At 37.2% G+C, this 20426-nt stretch overlaps 1 protein-coding gene across 16 annotated transcripts in view; it reads left to right on the top strand.

The window, feature by feature from the left end:
• Positions 1-14816, top strand: part of LPAR1 (lysophosphatidic acid receptor 1) — a 168027-nt gene extending 153211 nt beyond the window's left edge. For all 16 annotated transcript variants that reach the window (XM_007968445.3, XM_037983499.2, XM_007968444.3 and 13 more), the window contains one exon: positions 12371-14816. In XM_007968445.3, coding sequence (XP_007966636.1) covers positions 12371-12672 — 302 coding nt within the window. In that variant the 3' untranslated portion in view covers positions 12673-14816. The remainder of the gene's footprint in view (positions 1-12370) is intronic.
• Positions 14817-20426: the final 5610 nt, after the last annotated feature.

Genomic DNA, 20426 nt, shown 5'->3' with positions numbered 1-20426 from the left:
CTTAGGATTTATGGGCTAGTCAGAATTTGCTTTGTGATATTTAGACTTGGTGTTGTCAATTGGATCAGCCAGCTTTTGTACTCTACGCTTGTAGTTAAATAATTGAAATTTATGTAGAAAAAATATGTTTATGATTGTGAATCTGGAATTCTATAGCCTAAACACCCACTTCCCAATTGAATCATTGTTTTTATAACCTTACTTTAAGGAAGCTTTTTAATTTATAAAAAGTTTTTAATAATGAGAGATATCTTAGATACACAGCTATCATCTTAGAACAGACCATACCTCCTTTCTGCTCTGCCTAGAATCTGTGCTTCCTAAAGATCAATCCAGGACGTTTGGCAGCTATAGGAGATGTAATTAATCTCAAAAAGAATGACAATGACCACATTTACAGTTTATACTGTTCTTCTTTTCATGTCTTTTGGCTATTAAAAATTATATTTATATAAACATTTTTAGGTTATGTAAATAATTCACAAAGTTTTCTGAATTGGCTTTTAGATTAAATTTTTAGTATTTTCCCCATTTTGATAGTAAGGAAACGAATTGTAAATAAAATATCCATTACGTTTCTCTATCCTTGAAGTTTGTCTCTTGGGTAATACATATCTTGTGATTCATGAAATGCAAAGAAAAAAATCCACAGGATTTTGTCATCCGCTACATTCTATGAGCATTTTCAGCCCGATTTCTGTACTTGTTTAGATTTACATTATTTTGGGAGAATCTTAATTTGTAGTTAAAAAATTAAATATGTTGCAAAACCAATTATAAACTTCCTGTTAATGTTGAACTTTTGCTAGGGAAAGATTCTGAGGGGAATTTCCTTTATCCTTTTAAAGGGATAAATATTATTTAAATCACCTTAGTAACAGTTGGACCACAGTCATGCAATTAGTTTAGTATCACTTTCTCAGTTAGATGGTGTTGGTCTGGAGTTGACAACTCTGATTTTCTGTGAAGTTTATTATTTATTATTTTTTAAATAAGGGGGAAATTTAGCTTTTTAAAACATTTGCAGTCTATCACTAGGTTTACGAGGCAAAATAGATTTAATCATTTTGAGAATTGTGAATTATTTTCTATGTGAAGAATATATGTGGCACCATCGTTTTTGATTGAGTCTCATAGTGCGCATTATGTAAAAGAAAACAAATCTTATTGTCTTTTTTATGATACAGTAAAGTGAAGACTGTCCTGAGTGTGCATGGCGCATACATGTTATGTATGTGTTATATGTGTATGCATACATATGTATGTGTATATATATATTTTCTACAAATTTAAAATAATATCAGTGACTTGAAAATAGTAAGGGCTTACCAGGTAATCTCTTTGTAGGCCTTGGAGTAGCTTTTTTTTTTTTTTTTTTTTTTTTTTGGTTATTGATGGGTAATCGTGCTCTGGTAAATCAGTTTTTGTTTTTTTTTTTTTTTTTTTTTTTGAGATGGAATTTCGCTCTTGTTGCCCAGGCTGGAGTGCAATGGTGCAGCCTTTGCTCACTGCATCCTCCGTCTCCCAGGTTCAAGTGATTCTCCTGCCTCAGCCTCCTGAGTGGCTGGGGTTACAGACATGTGTCACCACGCCCAGCTAATTTTTTTTTTTTTTTTTCTTTTGAGTTGGAGTTTTGCTCTTGTTGCCCAGGCTGGAGTGCAAGGACGTGATCTTGGCTCACTGCAACCTTTGCTTCCCAAGTCCAAGCAATTCTCCTACCTCAGACTCCGGAGTGGCTGGGATTACAGGCGCCTGCCATCACACCCAACTAATTTTTGTAGTTTTAGTAGAGACAGGGTAACAACATGTTGGTCAGGTTGGCCTTGAACTCCTGACCTCAGGCAGTCCACCCGCCTCATCCGCTCAAAGTGCTGGGATTACAGGCATGAGCCACCATGCTCAGTCTAATTTTATATTTTTTTAGTAGAGACGGGGTTTCATCATATTGGTCAGGCTGGTCTTGAACTCCTCACCTCAGGTGATCCACCCGCCTCGGCCTCCCAAAGTGTTGGTATTATAGGCATGAGCCACCACGCCTGGCCTGGCAAGTCGGTCTTAACCTCAATTACTTCACCCTAAGACAGAGCTGGGTAGAAATCAGAAGACAAGAATTAGGAAAAAAGGAAGAGGCAGTGATCCATCTTAACAAGGTTTAGACTGTATTGGTTTTATTGCAAGTAAATTAAAGCCTTTCCTTTTTTGTATGCTTATAGACCTCAGGGGTCGCATTCTATTCCTGAGAATAGTAGCTACCACTGGCAGTGAGGTATGTGTGCATGCATCCTGGATCTAATTAGGTGGCCTGTGCTGCTTCCATATTTTTGGAACATTATTCTGACTTTATTTGTTCTATTTGTAGATAAGAACATTCAGAGAAACACTCTCTGCCCATGTAATTATCTCATATAGCATTTTGCCTACTCAGATGGCATGGCTGAATGTTTTAGGTATAGGGAAAAGCTGACTTTGGTGGCAACTCTTTATGCTGTCTTCTCAAATTAAGAGGGTCGTCTATTCAGGAATGTTTCCTGCATAATGAATAGACATTCCTTGAAGCATGATGACCCTCACCCACTGCATTTGAATGTAGAGCAACATTTTACATGGAAACAGTGATAGTATAGGAAGCACAAAATAACATCAAATAAACTCTAATTAATAGCTTCACAGATTCAAGAAGATACCGTGTTGACTAAATTAGTACACATTACTATGTAAAATGATCATTCAGAGAACAGTGTTCCTGAAAATAAAAAAATCTGATCACTTGCCCTCCTTTATCCATTACTAACAAACAGACAAACTGAAAGTCACTACCAGGTAGTGACATGGATGTAGCTAAAAATCAAATATTTGACCTTGAAAATAAATCCAGGATATCACCCAGGATACCAAATCAAAAGTAAAGTGTTAAAAATATAAATGGAAAATTAAGAGATGTCAAGGGTCAATCAGTTTTTAAATGTAGATTCCCAAATATCCAACATTCATTGTAAAAGAAGTCTCAAATGAACAGAAACAATGGAGAGAAAAGTAGTCAAAGTAATAGGATATTTCCTTAATCTAAAGACAAATGTGAGACTGTAGATAAAATTGCCGATCAAGGGCAAAGCAAGAATTATGAGCAAAGTCAAGACATCATATTCTAGTGATATTTGTGATCTCCCAAAGTTAATGAAAGACGTTGTGACAGTTTCAGGTAGGAGAGGATGAGAAAAATGTTTGGTTAATGGCCTAGGTAGCTAGCTTACTAGATCCTTGTTCTTTCTTTCACTTACTTTTTAAATTCATTCAACAAATGTTTATAGAGCACTTACTATATGCCAAAAATTTTGTTAGGTAATATAGACACAATGGAGTAAAAATAGTCGGATAAGGGACACTATAAATAAAAATAAATTACACCTGTGATAACTTCTACCATGGAGGGTTTTATTGTGCCAAGAGCATGTTACAAAGGGATTTTTGGCTTAATCAGGGAAGGCATCCCAGAAGTAGCGGTAAGTAACGTGTGAGTAGGAATTAGATTGTGAGGAGAGCAGGTAACATCCCAGGAAGAGAGAGTAACACGCACAAAGGCCCATGGTTAGAGGGATTGCGATAGATTGAAAGGAATGGAAAAACTAATAAGTCCAGAAAGCAGACATGCAGTGCAAGACAAAGCTTGGCAAGTAAGTAAGGACATGTACTATGCAGGTGTTTTACACGAAAAGAATGGGAATCATACATCAGACTTCTCATCTGTAAGAATAAATACTAGAAGACAGTGTTCTGAGAGAAAATGATTTTAAGTTTATGCAAACTTTCTAGAAAGAATGCTCTTGGTACACTCTAGAAAATGGGGGTGGAGGAGGGAGAAGAAAAGAGGTTCCAAAAAAAAAGATGTACATTTGAAGAAGCAATGTACCACCTGGGTATGTAAAATAAGCAACCCCCAATGGAAGTTGAGAAGCAGGCCTAGAAATCAATGGGTTCGATTGGGTTAGTAAGTCATAGGGCTGCAGGAAATGTCTTTGGGGATAAATTGTATAATTAAAAAGTTGGAAATACATCTGTGGTATGCTTCTGCTGTAATAAACCTTGTGTTTCTTATCTGTAACAAAAGAGAGAGAATAAAAAGAGAAAGCAGAAGTTCAAGGGAAAACAAAAATTTGTTCAAAAGTCATGGTGTTGAATCTGTTTTTAATAAGAGAATTAAGGGCATCACATTTTGATGTCTAGTCCCATGTTTGGGCTTATTCTTGACATTCTATTTATGTGTGTGCGTTTCCTTGCTTTTGCTTCTATCTTTTCTTTTCCTACCTTTTGATAAATTGAGTTTTCTTTTCAAACTGTTTTGTTCTTCCTTCATTTTTAAAAAATATTTCTTTCTTTTGTGGTTTGAGTGGTACATCCAATATCTATTTTTAGTAGTGGCTAACTTTAAATTTTAAAAACATACTTTAAAAAATTTAAGATATAGGCCAGGCATGGTGGCTCATGCCTATATTCCTAGCACTTTGGGAGGCCAAGGCGGACAGAACACCTGAGGTCAGTAGTTCAAGACCAGCCTGGCCAACATGGTGAAACCCCATCTCTACTAAAAGTACAAAAATTAGGCATGGTGGTATGCACCTTAATCCCAGCTACTCAGGAGACTGAGGCAAGAGAATTGCTTGAATCTGGGAGGCAGAGGTTGCAGTGAGCCAAGATCAAGCCACTGCACTCCAGCCTGGACTACAGAGTGAGACTCAGTCTCAAAATAAAATAAAAAATAAAATAAAATAAAATAAATTCAAGATATAATTCAGTATCTACAGTAGCCCCCAAACAAGACAAAACTATCAGCAAACTTTCTACCGTTCTACCTGCTCTTCTTACCTCTTACATAGGAAAAGAAAAATCAAGGCTCCTAGTTTCTTGTTGTTAACATTTCTAAATTTATAAATATCTGAATGAGAGTCAAATATATAAAAAACACAAAAAGTAATGTGACAATCATCTAATTACCAAACATTAAAATCAAACATGCTAACATTTTATGTAATTTGCTTCAGGTCTCTGAAAAGAATTGTAGATATAACCAAAGCACCGTCCCCCACTCCTTCCTCCTGCCCGTTGTCTCAGAAGTTGTCCGGAAATTGCTGCTTCTTGTTCTCATTCATGTGCTTGCACTTTTATTATCTATCTGTGCACTTATTTTAAAAACCCTCACACTTAAAAAGAATTCGGCCAGGTAATACAGGTTAAAATTATAGGATACAAATTCTGAACCTTCAAAAGTGTGTAGGAATTGTTCCACCATTCTAGAATTTGGTCTTCTAGGGTCTTCCTTATGCCCCTTTGAATGTCCTATAGCATCCATTTAAAGACCTTACACACGGTAGATGTTAATGTTTATTTTCCACCCATAATTTAATGACATTTCTACTCATTAATTTTTCTTGTTTGGGATATATGTACTAGGCGCTTAGCTATGACTTGCTAATTCATCCAATGGAAGATACTGAGTGTCTACTGTCGCCAAGCGATATTCTAGATTCCAGAGATACAGATATGAAAGAGGTAGCATTCCTTCCTTCATGAAGTTAATATTCTTGTTGAGGGAAGATAAAACAATAAACATGTAAACCAATAAATACGATAATTTTGGGTATAAATAAAAGATATGTCATTTGGGTATATCATGATGTGGTGATAATAAAATGGGAGAATATGGTGATGGTGGTGGGCTGCTGCTTTGGCTAGGATAACCAAGGATAGCCTTTTTAAGAAAGTGACATTTAATAAGTAAATGGACATAAAGAGCTGCAGAGAGAGTAATCCGAGCAGATGGATCTATAAATGCAAAGATCCTGAGACAGAAATGGGCTTGGTCTGTGTGACTGGAACCTCGTAAATGGGGAGTGAGTGGAAAGAGATGAGATCCAAGAAAGTGGCAGGGGCCAGTCATGTGTAGGGCATTATGGATAGCAGTAAGGATTTCAAGTAGTAAGATTTTGGAGGGTTTTAAGCAGGAGAGTGACTTAATGCAAATTGATTTATACTTGTTGTGTATAAGCTGGACTTTAGGGAAGCAGTGTGGAGGAAGAGGAATTGGTCAAGAGCCTGTTGCAATTGGCAGATAAAAGGTATTGCTCACTTGTCTAGGGGAGGTAGCAGTGGAGAAGTGGTTTCTCCTGGCTTTTCAGCACCTGAATGGTCTGTAAGAATGGCACTAGCATACAAGTTATTTCAATGTGGACTTTCCAATGTACAGTTGCAGGATGAGAGTTAGAGTCTGTTGGAGGGTATGGAGTTTGTACGTGTGCGATACACACTACTTAAGGAGAGTATGCCAGAGGAAAGGCAGCTTTGGCATTCTCTTGGGTACAGGAAAGGTAACATTGTGGTGATCAGGAGAGTCTAATGAAGCTAAAACTGTCACCCAGGAATGTTAAAAAGAGAACATAATGAGTATTCTGCTTGCCTTAGAGCTCTGTATGGTGTTATTATCCTTCTCTAAAAGATAAATGTTGCTCTCAAGAGCAATGAAAATACTAGAGCACATCACACAGTAAATGAAATTGTGACACTTTAAATGTATGCAACATGTGCTGTGACCAGGAAGGAATGGCAGTGTTGAACACCAAACTATATGGAGTAAAATTGGTATCAGGGTGGAAATAACATAGAACAATAATATTTTGGAGATATCTCAGTTAAATTACAAAGTTTCAATAGTCAGGAAAAAATATTTTATAATTAATCTGAGTTACTCTTTTAGAAAAAGTGTTAATCTCAAAAAGCCATCCACATATACCCCCATTATAATGAACCCTTAACTGCGAGATTGAGGAAGAATAAGCTTTGCATCTGTGGCCTATTTTTCTGACATAGGCTCTGTTAAGATACATAGCATGGAAGGATTTCCTAGCTAACTATGTATTATGTATGTATCTTAATAGCAGAAATCACAATATAACTACAGAGATGAACTAAAATTTGATTAGATTCTGGGATACCAAGCTGCCTGACCTGAGGGAATAAACAATTTAGGGAAAACAGAAAAAGAAACGTAGGCACTCACCTATTTTCTCCCTTGATTCCCACCCCAGGTCTCTGAGATAGGACTGTTTCTGGGATCCTCATTTGAAAAACAAGAAGAGTGAGGCCACCTTGGGCACAGTGCTGATGTAGAATTGATTTACCTTGACTTGTTTTGGATCTGTGGGATGTCTGGTTCTTTTGTAAAAACACAACTTTGCCAGCCAGACTGGAAATGCTTTCTGTGTTTTTCATCAAAAATCTTGGACACTCTCTCTAGAGGTCTTCTCTGGCAAGGACTGTTTTCCTCTTTAACTTTGGTTCTTGCATTCCATATGTAAGCAAAGTTCAACTAGTTAGGAAAAAGTCATTCTAGAAAAAAAGACTGTAATTGTGAGACCAGATGGTAAGCATTATTCAGCTGATGAGGTTGTGTAGATTTGAGGGAAGGTGTGGTAATATGATCTCGATCTGCAGCTGTGACCTGTTGTTCCAAAACAGCCTCATTCCTTCCTGCCTTTTGCGTCTGCATTCCAGCACCTCTCCCTCCATCTTTGTGGGCATTGGGGTTCTCACGGATTGCTTTGACAGATGCATCAGGGGGGAATAAAGCTTGTTCAAGGAAGGACAACCCACAGATCTGTTTTGAATATCCTCCGCCCCATGTTACTTGTAATATTGGCAAATCCCGGAGAATATAACCACTTTTGTTCAGCACTCTGAGAGACAGTTTCCCATGACACAAATTGCCATGAGCCTATTTAGATGTAATTAAGGCATTTCCATTTGATGTCTTGCAGGTACCTCAAACTAAACACATACTGAACCCAGCTCATTAGCTCTCTTCTCCTTACCTCCCCTAACAAAACGCCAATCAAGTTTTTCTCCTGTGTTTCCTCCTTCAACCAAAGGGAAAATTTAGAAGTCATTCTAGACTTCTCTGTCTCATCCATCTCATGGAGTCCTTCTCCTAAATACTTCTCCAGTCTTTCTATATCTCTTCCCAGTTCTGCTGCCCTGATTCTGGCTTTCATTATTTCTCTTTTGGAATTTGGAAATAGTTTTGCTTTTACTTTATTTTCTTCTTCCACTCTGTCACCAATGTTGTGTCTTAAATGAAAATCTGACCAGTAAGGCCAATGAGTTTACAATCCCACAGTGAGAGGGGTGGATGAAGGTCTCTATTTTTTAAAGAAGCTCTGCAGGCTATTGTAATATGTGGCTATGGTTGAGAATGTATGCTAGACTGGACAAATTTCAAATATCTCAGCCAGATATACAAGACGTTTGTGACCTTGGGCATCTTATCTTCTGATTTTTCTTCTGTTTCTGACTTTACAATAAATAACCATAAACTACTTGTACTTCCTCTTACTTTTTTTTTTTTTTTTTTTTTTTGACATGGAGTCTTGCTCTGTCCCCTAGGCTGGAGTATAGTGGCATGAGCTCGGCTCACTGAAACCTCTGCCTAGCGGGTTAAAGTGATTCTCCTGCCTCAGCCTCCCAAGCAGCTGGGACCACAGGTGTGCGCTACCATGCCTGGCTAATTTTTGTATTTTTAGTAGAGATGGGGTTTCACTATTGTTGGCCAGGCTGGTCTCGAACTCCTGACCTCAGATGATCCACCCGCCTCGGCCTCCCAAAGTGCTGGGATTACAGGCGTGAGCTCCCACACCAGGCCCTTCCTCTTTCATACTGTTGCATACTGTTCATCGGTGTTGTGCCTGGGTTTGTGGGATTCTTCTATCAGAAATGTGCTGGAAATATACAAACTAATCAAAACACTATGACTACTGAGTACTGTATTTCATTCCCCATCTTGCTAAGTGTTGGCATTGACCCATGAGAACCTCCAGAAAGATTTGAGGCTTACATGCTTCCCTGTGTTCTCTCTCTATTCCCTCTTGTTATCTTCTTCATACCCAACTGCAAGTCCTAGGAATCTCTTTATAATCAGGATAGTATTGTCTCAGAGCCTTTTGACATGCCAGCTCTTCCTTGTCCAAAACACATTTTCGCATTCTGCCCTTGGAGAATCTGTCCTAGGGCTCTGTAACAGCAGCCGCCACAAGTCTGTGCCACTCACATAAGTCATGGTGGTCAGGTAGATATGCAGTTTATAGAGGGCTTTTACAAGTTATATCCAAGTTTGATCCTCACTGTGCCATGTGGAGTAGGCAGGGAGCTATTATTTCTCCACTTTACAGGTGCTGAGATGGAGGTGTTTTAACTCTTATAAACCTGTCTTTCAGGTGTACACTGGACTCTATAGATTACATGTTGATAGGGTCCACAATGCACATCTCAAGTACTGTAACCTGACTGAATAATGGTTAGCTCCCTATTTTTTTTTTTTTTTTTTTTTTTTTTTTTGAGACGGAGTCTCGCTCTGTTGCCCAGGCTGGAGTGCAGTGGCTGGATCTCTGCTCACTGCAAGCTCCGCCTCCCGGGTTCACGCCATTCTCCTGCCTCAGCCTCCCGAGTAGCTGGGACTACAGGCACCCGCCACCTCGCCCGGCTAGTTTTTTGTATTTTTTTAGTAGAGACGGGGTTTCACCGGGTTAGCCAGGATGGTCTCGATCTCCTGACCTCGTGATCCGCCCGTCTCGGCCTCCCAAAGTGCTGGGATTACAGGCTTGAAGCTCCCTATTATTAAAGGAGTTTAGATGTGGTTTATTATTGTTTTCAGAAGCTCAAGGGGAAATCCCTAATTTGAGCAAACTTTATTTCAGAATATCCATTCATTATGGGTTAGGAGCCTCATCCCTTGCAATTTTCCAGCCCCCATTTTCCTTTTCTGTATTGCATCCTCATCTTTTGGTCAGTTTGATCCTTGAGGCCTCTGTGAAATAGAAAGGAGGGGGAGGGGGCGTGGAATTTCCATGTGATTGGTTTTAGATGTTGATTTCTGAGGCCTGTGCTATGAGTCACTGAAATGATTGGATTGAGTCTTGAAGATCCAAATACAGAGTGTTGGGACTGTGTGGTTGGGCCTAATCCTAGTACAAAAACCAGTTCCTTTCAGTGAAGAGAAAAAGGGAGAGGACTGTAGGTTCCTCAATGAAGCATCCATACATAGTAGCTCCTGTGTCAGGCTGTGGTGTTTCCCACTTCCTGCCTTCAGTCTAGCAGGGTTCCTTGCATTTCTTGGTCTAAAAGTAAGGCTCATGGTCCCTTTCTGGAAAGATCTTACACCTTTTAAATTTTAACATTGGGAGAAATTATAAACAAATGACAGTATTTGAATTCTCTCACTTTTGAACAAAGTTAAGCAGCTTAAGTATGTCAGAATAAAGATATTCCCTTCTGCTGCCCAGAAGGGAGAAAAAGATCATTTTATTTAAAATCTAGCTATTGACATGCATGTTCCTTGTGTCTAATCAAGTTCTGAATTTGAACTCAATTAGAGCTTTGATAAAAGAAAGGGGAAAGGAAACTTGAAAGAATGCTGCTCCATTCATGAAGGGCCTATGTGCTTTTAGTTTCCAAGTAAATGGCATAATGGGACCATGTATTTTCCATCCAAGCATTTTCCATCCTGAGAATAATTCCCTTCCTGGCTTCTCAATGAATAATGCATTATTTCTGAAACCCAAGAGGCATTCCTTTGATTTTCCTTTATGTTTAGCTTTCTGAGTGATTTTCAAGCAAGGAAATTCAAGGACTTGGAATGAATGCTTTATTAACATTTTTATTGAAGTTCAAATCGCTCCTTGGCTATTATCTCCTGATATTTGAAATATTTTTTTTCTCTCCAAGGAAAGTCTAAGGTATTGTATTTATTAGAAAATGAAGTACCTTGGCCAATCTTCAAAGTGAACAGCAGTTTAAAACCAATACACATTTGTGTTGTAGAACAAAGAGCTTTATGGGGGTACTTTTCTCCTTTATTTTCATTTCCCTGCTGAAAAGTTTCACAAAAGAAAGCTCAGATTCAAAAGTGGGCTGTTTGGAGACTAAATCTCATTTGTTTACATTTTGTGAAACTAATTCCTTGAGGCTGGACCAAATCCATGACCCCAGTCCAAGCCTGCATCCACCAAAGCCAGTGCCATTTAAATCTGAAGATGCAAATGCCCTTCTGGAATTGCCCCTACTTCCGCTCTGCCTGATTACACATATGTAGCCTGCCTGATTACACATATGGGGCCCATTAGGTGAGGTGTAATGGGACACAGTGGTGCCCACCGCTATTGGCTCATGTTCTTTCAGTAGAAGATCCCCAACAGAGTCTGGAGTAACACAGTGGTAGGTTTTAATGCTATTTTATGACCTCCATTTTCCTGGGATCCAAATGATGAGTGATTTCAGAAACTAAATGAAATAGAATTAAGCATATCATCTATATTTTAATTCCTCTTATAGTAAAATTGTAATGATTCAGAATAATTGGGGGAAGAAAGAGAACAAAATTGATCTAAATTAATAAAATATCTAAAACATTAAATTTGGTTTAAAATATTTAATGTTATCATTTTCAAGAAGTAGAAATGTAATATTTTCTAGAGCTTTAACTCTGGAGGCAGCATCTAAGAGCAGAAACTCTGGGATTTTTCTACTTTCCAGTACTGTGGCCTTGAGCCAGTTATGTAAACTTTCTGGGTCTCAGCTCCTTCACCTGTACAATGGGGATATTAGTTTCTATGTCATATGGCTACTGTGAACATTCAATGAGTTATTACTGGTACAGCATATAGGACAGCACTATGTAGGTAGTTGTTGAATAAAAATAAAACATAGATCTTATCATTGAAAATCACAATTTCCAAACAGGTCCATGCTACTCAGCAGGTAATATTATTGTTATTGTAGGTACAGATTGAGTGATTATTTCCTTAACACTCTTTTAATCCATATAACAAACCTCATGAGGTGTAAATATAATCATCTGCATTTTTCAGATGGGAAAATTAAGGAAAGAAAATAGTTTGCCTAAGTTCACCCGGTTCATTACATGTCCAACAAGGATTTGGGCCCAGATAACCTGAATCCAGAAACTATGCCTTAATTAAACATTAAAGGACACTTAATCATTAGTGCTTATCTTTTGCATTAGTGCTTATGCAGTTTTTCATATCTCAATTGCTTATCAAACTCTTTGTGTTTTGCTCAAAATAATAATCATCAATGTCTCATAATTACTTGATTTTAGTAACGTCCGAAATAAAATTTTAAGTTGACCATCGTTAAATTTTTTCTGATTATCTCAGGAAATGAGTATTTCATTTGCAACAATGATTTGTGGCTTCCAACTTCAGTATTTTTATATTGAACTGAAATCATTTCACTTTATGGTTGCATGTTTTATAATGTTTTTTCATTCTTTTTTAAAAAATCCTCCTGATCCCTATCCTTGTCCTTGTAGGGGCCTTTATCATCTGCTGGACTCCTGGATTGGTTTTGTTACTTCTAGACGTGTGTTGTCCGCAGTGCGACGTGCTGGCCTATGAGAAATTCTTCCTTCTCCTTGCTGAATTCAACTCTGCCATGAACCCCATCATTTACTCCTACCGCGACAAAGAAATGAGCGCCACCTTTAGGCAGATCCTCTGCTGCCAACGCAGTGAGAACCCCAGCGGCCCCACAGAAGGCTCAGACCGCTCGGCTTCCTCCCTCAACCACACCATCTTGGCTGGAGTTCACAGCAATGACCACTCCGTGGTTTAGAACGGAAACTGAGATGAGGAACCAGCCGTCCTCTCTTGGAGGATAAACAGTCTCCCCCTACCCAATTGCCAGGGCAAGGTGGGGTGTGAGAGAGGAGAAATGTCAACTCATGTACTTAAACACTAACCAATGACAGTATTTGTTCCTAGGCCCCACAAGACTTGATATATATTGAAAATTAGCTTATGTGACAACCCTCACCTTGATCCCCATCCCTTCTGAAAGTAGGAAGTGGAGCTCTTGCAATGGAATTCAAGAACAGACTCTGGAGTGTCCGTTTAGACTACATTAACTAGACTTTAAAAAGATTTTGTGTGGTTTGGTGCAAGTCAGGATAAATTCTGACTAGTTGAATCCACAGCTTCATTTATATACAGCCTTCCCTTTTTTATTTTTAAAGGATACGTTTCACTTAATAAACATGTTTATGCCTATCAGCATGTTTGTGATGGATGAGACTATGGACTGTTTTTAAACTACCATAATTCCATTTTTTCCCTCACATAGGAAAACTGTAAGCTGGAATTGTCTTTTGTTTAGAAAGCATGCATGTAATGTATGTATGCAGTATGCCTTACTTAAAAAGATTAAAAGGATACTAATTTTAAATCTTCTAGGAAATAGAACCTAGACTTCAAAGCCAGTATTTGTTTAGGTTATGAAGCAAACAATGCTCTAATCACAATATTAACTGTTTAATTAAAATGTTGTAACAAGTTTAAAACAGGGAATGTAAATTTTTGCCAAAGTGATATGTATTCCAAAAAAGTCATAGAAGATGAAGCACTGTAATATTGTTCCCACATATTTAAAATACCCAAGTACATTCTAATTACCAGTGTATCAGAGGAAAGTTTTCGTAGTCTTTGTAAAATAATATACTCATCATAGAAAACTTGAAAAATGCAGAAATGTATAAAAAAGCAAAAATTATTACTGATAATATCACAACCCAGAAGGAACCACCTTTCAAAAGCAACCCCCATGTATGCCTATGTATGTATTGTATACCTTTTTTACATAATTGGAATCATACTGTAAACAGTTTTATAAGTAGATCTTTTTCATTGCAAAATTGCCACATTTTCTTATGGTATTAAAAATTTTACAAAAACAATTTTAATGGCTATATTATATTCCATTTAATGGATGCAGCTCAGTTTATTTAACCATTCCCACGTTGCTAGCTGTTTAGGTTATTTCTAATTTTCATTTTGCAGAAATTTTGTGTGCATAAACTTTGTCCATATAATTGATTATTAGGACATATTCCCATGAAGGATTCTTTTTTTAAAAAAATGTGAAATGTCATCTTTTACTTACACCTTTCATAAAAAGGGATTTCCTGCTTTTGCACTGCATGGGTGGCAGTTGTGAGGAAAAGCCAGTCAAATGACCTTTTTACAAAAGAAATGCAGTGGTTACTTTAGTTGAGAGTGACTTTTTAATATGACAAGAACAACTAGAAGCATTCAACTGTCTCAAGAATCAAGGTATCCCAATATATCTCGCAATTCCAAACTTTGTTTGAGTGACTCGTTATCCAGCTCTTGGTAGCCACACCTGCAATGTAAAATTGAAGAAAATTCAAAGAAACCAAATGTGCTGGGTGAATAAAGGATTGTCATATCAATTAGTTTGGGTCCATCTGTAGCAAATGGGTTGAGTGTGTCAGTATGTGATTGGTTACTGTGTATTCTCCAGGAATCACCCCAATAGGCTGCTGCCCTATTAGGTGATACCTGTTTAATACGTTGTCCAGGTAGAGTAGTAGTTGCATCAGTTTGCTGTAACAAGTGACCAGTGAAGTAACACAGTGGTGAAGCAGGTCAGGGGAGGTCAGGAGGATGTCTGAGAGAAAGAAATCTGGGAGATGAATGGCTGTCTAGGAAGGAGGACATCAGTGCACGGTTAGTGTTTGAGCAGAGGGCAGACTTGTAAAGTACCCGTAGTGAAAAGAATGTGGGGACCCAATTAGCAGAAAGGTGTTTGCACATACTTTTTACAAAATATAGAATACTTTATATTGGAAGTGAAAGAAATGAACTTGGACTTTTATGCATGTGCATATTTTTCTGGAGGCTGTATGGATTATTTGAAATGAAAAGCATACTAATTGGACTTTAATAAATCATTTTCAATCAGCGCTTGGTAATGTGTGGTTCTGGTCAGTGCTATTTCTCTTGTTTGAGAGTCTTCCAGCTTGCCTTGCATGGGTGTTTTTCCCGCTGTGACCTCCTTTATTTCTCTGTTACAAGGGCTGCTTAACCCTGAGGTGGAGCAACCATGTGCTCCCCCAACCCCCAACTGATTTTTTTCAATCTGAGTAATAAATCTTGCCAGTGTCTGGAAGATAGTAGTTTATGTTCCATGAGAGGAGACAATTTATTAAGATGGTACTTTACCTCAACAGGATAACTGTTAGAGTGAGTTTCTTTTTGAAAAACTCTGATTTTACAAAAAATGTTGACAACTTTCATGAAACACTCTCACTAGTTTATAAAATCACAGTAGTATTTCTATTTATAGATTTAATAACCAATAAGATAAAAGTTATATATATCTTCCAATGATATAACAATTATAACATTTTCAGTATATCACTAAGGTGTTGGAAAAAGATAAAATATTTATTCAAGTGAATGTCTCAGGATTTGGAAGAGAATTCTGAACCTTTAATTTTCAGTGGATATAAGATTGTTAGAAATCAAATGTCTTTGAATTGTTCTTTACAAATTAGCCACCCCTCACATATTCCTCTTTTGAAATTAGTGAAACCATAATTTTTAAGACCTAAAACCACAGCTAACATACAATTAATGAATCTTATCAGCCTTCCTTTTCTCCTTCCCAGTTAGCTATTGTTTTAGGTTCCACTGTTCATCTTCCTTCTAATTTACTCCAGAATTCTCTCAGCTTCTGAAAAATTATATACTGCTTCTAGCTCCTTCCCTTAAAACCGAGAGTATGCACTCATGCTAGGTTAAAAACTGTAGAAACACCTCTTTTATCACATGCCTTCACTATAACAAAGTAAATAGAACATTTTAATGAAAAGAGCTTTTGAAACAAAGTGCTAATTGTTTCATACCAACTAAGCTTCACCTGATTCCAAACCCCGTAAGAATTAGGGATTATTTGTGGGTTTAGAATGGGTGGTTTGTGAACGAGGTTGGACACTACATGATAAAAGAGGTGTATGTAACTAGGAGCCAGGATGTATTGTTAATCTTCCTAAACAGGGTCTGTTCATGTTCTAGCATTCACCTGCATCTTGTATAGTCTGAGAGCAAATTCTCTAATTCTTCCCTTAATCTTATAAAGCTCATATTCACAGACTATTAGCATATTATTAAATTATAAACTTAAATCATAAATTATTAGCAAATAGTCTATGAATATGAGCTTTATAACTGAATATGAACTTCAATGATGTGACATGTAATGATCATTTGAAAATATGCTGGAGTTGCAAACTAAGGCACATCAGTCGAATCTACTTATTTTTGTATGACCTATGAGCTGAGAACAGGTTTTAAATTTTTAAATAGTTGGGAAAATATTTTGTGACACATGAAAATTATAAGAAATTCAAATGTCAATGTCCATAAATAAAGTTTTATTGGAATACGGCCATCCTTATTAGTTTATTAATTCCCTATGACTGCTTTTGTACCATTAAATACTAGCACAGAGTGGAGTAGTTGCAACAGAGACTATAATGGCCCTCAAAGTCTAAGATATTCACTCTCTGGCCCTTTATTGAAAAAGTTTGCCAATCCTTGATTTAGGAGATTCCATTTTCAATCATGCTATCCTCATTTGACTATGGATGTTCATTAGAAGAGGAAGAAGGAGAAATTGCGCACAAGATTCCTTAATCTAGCCTGCAGAGAGAATTCTCAACCCAATTTTTTATGCTAAAGATAACTTGTATTTTGGAACTTATGGAGAAGCTAACCAAATTTACAGATATTTGTGAATAAATTGCCAACATGATGCCCCATCACCCCTGAATACTTTCTTATGTAATTCCTACAGATAAGGACATTCTCTTTCATAACCTCAATGCAATTATTAAAGTCAAATTAACATTGATACAGAAACAACCATTTAATTCACAGATCCCACTCAATCTTCATCAATTTGTCCAATAATGTCCATTATAGCAAAATAACCTAGTCCAAGCTGGCTGGCTGTATTATCTCTCTTTGAGTCTTCTTAAATCTTCAATGGTCTCTAAGTTTTTTCTTGACTTTCATGACCTTGTCACTTAAAGACCACAGGTCATTTTTTAGAGTGTCTCTCAACTTGGCTTGTCTGACATTTTAAATTGTATTTAGGTCATTTATCTTTGACAAAACAAGACAGAAATGCTGCTGTAGTTCTTCTGACCACATCCCATCCAACAGCACATCATGTTGATTTGTCCTATTAGATACTTTGATTATGCAGTTAAGGTGGTGTCTACTAGGTTTGTCCACTATGAAGAAAACAGATACCTGTTGCACACACACCCTCAATCATTTTTTCCTTTGTAATAAGCACCCTGTAGAGAGGAAATTGGGACTATGTGAGTATCCTGTTCCTCATCAAATTTTAATGTCTAGTTTTAGCATCCATTGATATTTCTTGGATGAATTAATTATTATTCTGATAGTTGCCAAATGATGAATTTCTAATTCTCTTTTCAAAACATACTGGCATTCTTCTGTGAGAAACTTTTTTTCTAATTTATTCACTCATTTATACCAGTATGAACTCATGGGTTCCTGTTTTGTTTAATTGCTTATACTGTTACTGTCGCTCTCCAGTTAAATCTTTCCTTTTGAGATAATTGTAGATTCACATGCAGTTCTAAGAAATAGTATAGACTGATTCCGTATATCTTTTACCTGGTTTCTCCCAGTGGCCAGTATCTCACAAAACCATAGCATAACATTACAACCAGGATGTTGACATTGATATAATCAAGGTACAGAACAGTTCTATCACCACAGAGATTCCTCATGTTGCAATTTATGGCTTCATCCAACTCCCTTACCCCCATTCTGACTCCTAGCATTCACTAATCTAGTCCTCATTTCTTCAATTACACTTAATAATTTTCTCATGCTAAAACTCATAAGACTTCTCTGTAACAACGGGTGTGGTGCTGATACTTCCCTAGAGTTAATAGAAAGGGAGAGAGAGTCCCTGTATACATGAACTATAGACTATATATAGTCCAGAGAGAAGTCATGCAAACAAATATTTCAAGGAATACAGAAATGAGTAAAGTAGAAAGTGGAAGTCTCCCCTACAGTTTGGAAGTCAGACGACAGATAATCTGTTGCACACATTACCTGATCAACACAGACATTGAGAAAGTGATTTTACTTTTTTTTTTTTTTTTTTTGAGATGGAATCTTGCTCTGTTGCCCAGACTGGAGTGCAATGATGCGATCTCTGCTCAATGCAAGCTCCACCTCCCAGGTTCACGCCATTCTCCTGCCTCAGCTTCCCGAGTAGCTGGGACTACAGGCGCCCACCACACCTGGCTAATTTTTTTGTATTTTTAATAGAGACGGGGTTTCACCATGTTAGCCAGGATGGTCTCGATCTCCTGACCTCATGATCCACCCACCTCGGCCTCCCAAAGTGCTGGGATTACAGGCACGAGCAACCGTGCCCAGCCGTGATTTTTACATTTTTGTTTGTTTTGTGGAGGTCTCAACATCTCTTTGGCATCAGGAAAGCCAGACTTCATTTTGTTTCATGTGTGGCATTGTTTATAATTTGCATCATTTAGCTTTCATCTTTCATGAAAGGAATCTTTGTATTTTCTATTATGAAGAACATATAGTGCTAAGTAGTACTTAACACTTGTTTATGTAAATGAAATGTGTGAACTACAAGTAAAGGCATGCTTAATCAAGAAATACTCTTTAATTCCACAATCCTGATAAAGGGTTTCCTTCATGTTTAAGAATATTACAGTTAAAATTAAGTCGGAATAATGTTAAAAAAAAAAAAGGAAAAAAACTTAAATCCTTTGAATGATATGACCTACCAATGTGTTTGTGTTTTCTGAGTAGTCAACTTATTTTGCTATGCTTTGGGAAAATTTTTAATAGCACTACTGTGTTGCATGGGAAATGGAATTTATTGCTCACAGAAAACATTCATATAGTTTGTATTTTGACCTTTGTGATAACTCTTACACATGAGGAAACGGTCTCAAGGAAAAAATTGGAGGTCTAATATTTGTTGTTTATAGCATTATTTGATGCCTAATTACATATTCTTTATATAATAATCCATAATTCCTTACATATATTTATCTATTGTGGCTCCCCAAACAAATTATGAGTTCCTGTTTATATATTTTTTAATCCCTCAAAGAATTTAACACTGTAAAAGTAAGAGAAGAAAACATAATGTCATTAACAGATGCATGAACTGTGCTGTGCGGTGTTCATATTATTGCAGGCGTGCCTGTATTCTAAGCTAGAAAACAAGTATTAATATTTGAGAGTAAGATAATCTTGTGCTTTCCATGACCTTTGTATTATATCAATGACTAGAACAAAACTAGAAGTGTGGTGTCACTCAACAGTTCTTAAGTGAAAATTTTATGACCATAATTAGATGTGGTAGTTGTTGTTATCACTATCTGCCACTCACTTTGACTTATTCATCTACAAATATTTTTTCAGAGTCTTCTGTGTACCAGACTCTTACGTTGTTGCTGGGAATGTGATAAGCAAGATCTTTAATAGAACTTAGAATTTAGTTGCAGTGAAGGAGAAGAAAATAAGTTAAAAATAAAAGTACAAATTGTGTTAAGAGTTATGAAGGACACAATGACATGACACAGAAATTAAAGGAAAATGAAACGGATGGTGGAAGGTAGGGAGAGGAACTATCTTTGAAAGGATAATTTAGAATAGTCGGTCTTAGAATGAGAACTGTCCTGTCAAAGCCACTCACCTTGAACCTGAGTTGCACAGAGGTATACCCCTGTTCAGCTCTTGAACTTGCACTCACTCTGGTAATCAGTTTACGTCAAAACAACCCTTTAGAAAAATTGGCATGCATCTATCATATGCGGAGAGGAATTTCAGACAAGATGTATAAATGCTTAGTGAGAGAAAGCATGCCATTTGGGAAAGAAGGGCAGGTATAGACTGAGGATGAGGCTTGAAAGGCAGGCTGGCATGATGACTTGAGTGATTTTGGAAGTGATTTTATCCTTGAGAATTGTAGGAAATACGCTAAAGGATTTAAGTTTAAAAAACACACACAATCTGGTTTATACATCAGAATAAATTGGAGAAGAAAGACTGAAGGCAAAAGATAGGATCAGAGGCTGTCACATTAACTGAGACGAAAGGTGAAGGTGGCAATGGAGGTGCAGAGATGAATGGATTCTAGGGGTGTTTGGGACACGGTGATTGTTTGGATAAGGATGTTTTCCTGAGTTGTGACCTCCAACACTGGATGAGTGGGAATGTGATATGTTGAGATAAGGAACATAAGAGCAATTTTACAGAGAAAATATAATAAGTAGAGCCTTCAAATGAGAATTTTGTGGTAGGAAAGTGGCTATGTGAAACTTGAAGCTCAGGATATATCCCTGGACTGAAGACTTAGATTTTGGAGTCTGATTTTTTTCAGCTGCCATCTTGCTATATTCTTCCCCAAGATGAGAAGCACATAGCCTCTGATCTGCTTGAATAAGAAGAAGGGAATGAGCTAAAACAAGGAGAAAT

The sequence above is a fragment of the Chlorocebus sabaeus genome, chromosome 12, assembly GCF_047675955.1.
Source record: "Chlorocebus sabaeus isolate Y175 chromosome 12, mChlSab1.0.hap1, whole genome shotgun sequence".
Classification (NCBI taxonomy): Eukaryota; Metazoa; Chordata; class Mammalia; order Primates; family Cercopithecidae; genus Chlorocebus; species Chlorocebus sabaeus.
The sequence above is the reverse complement of the archived record's forward strand: the minus strand, read 5'-3'. Positions and strand labels throughout refer to the sequence as shown.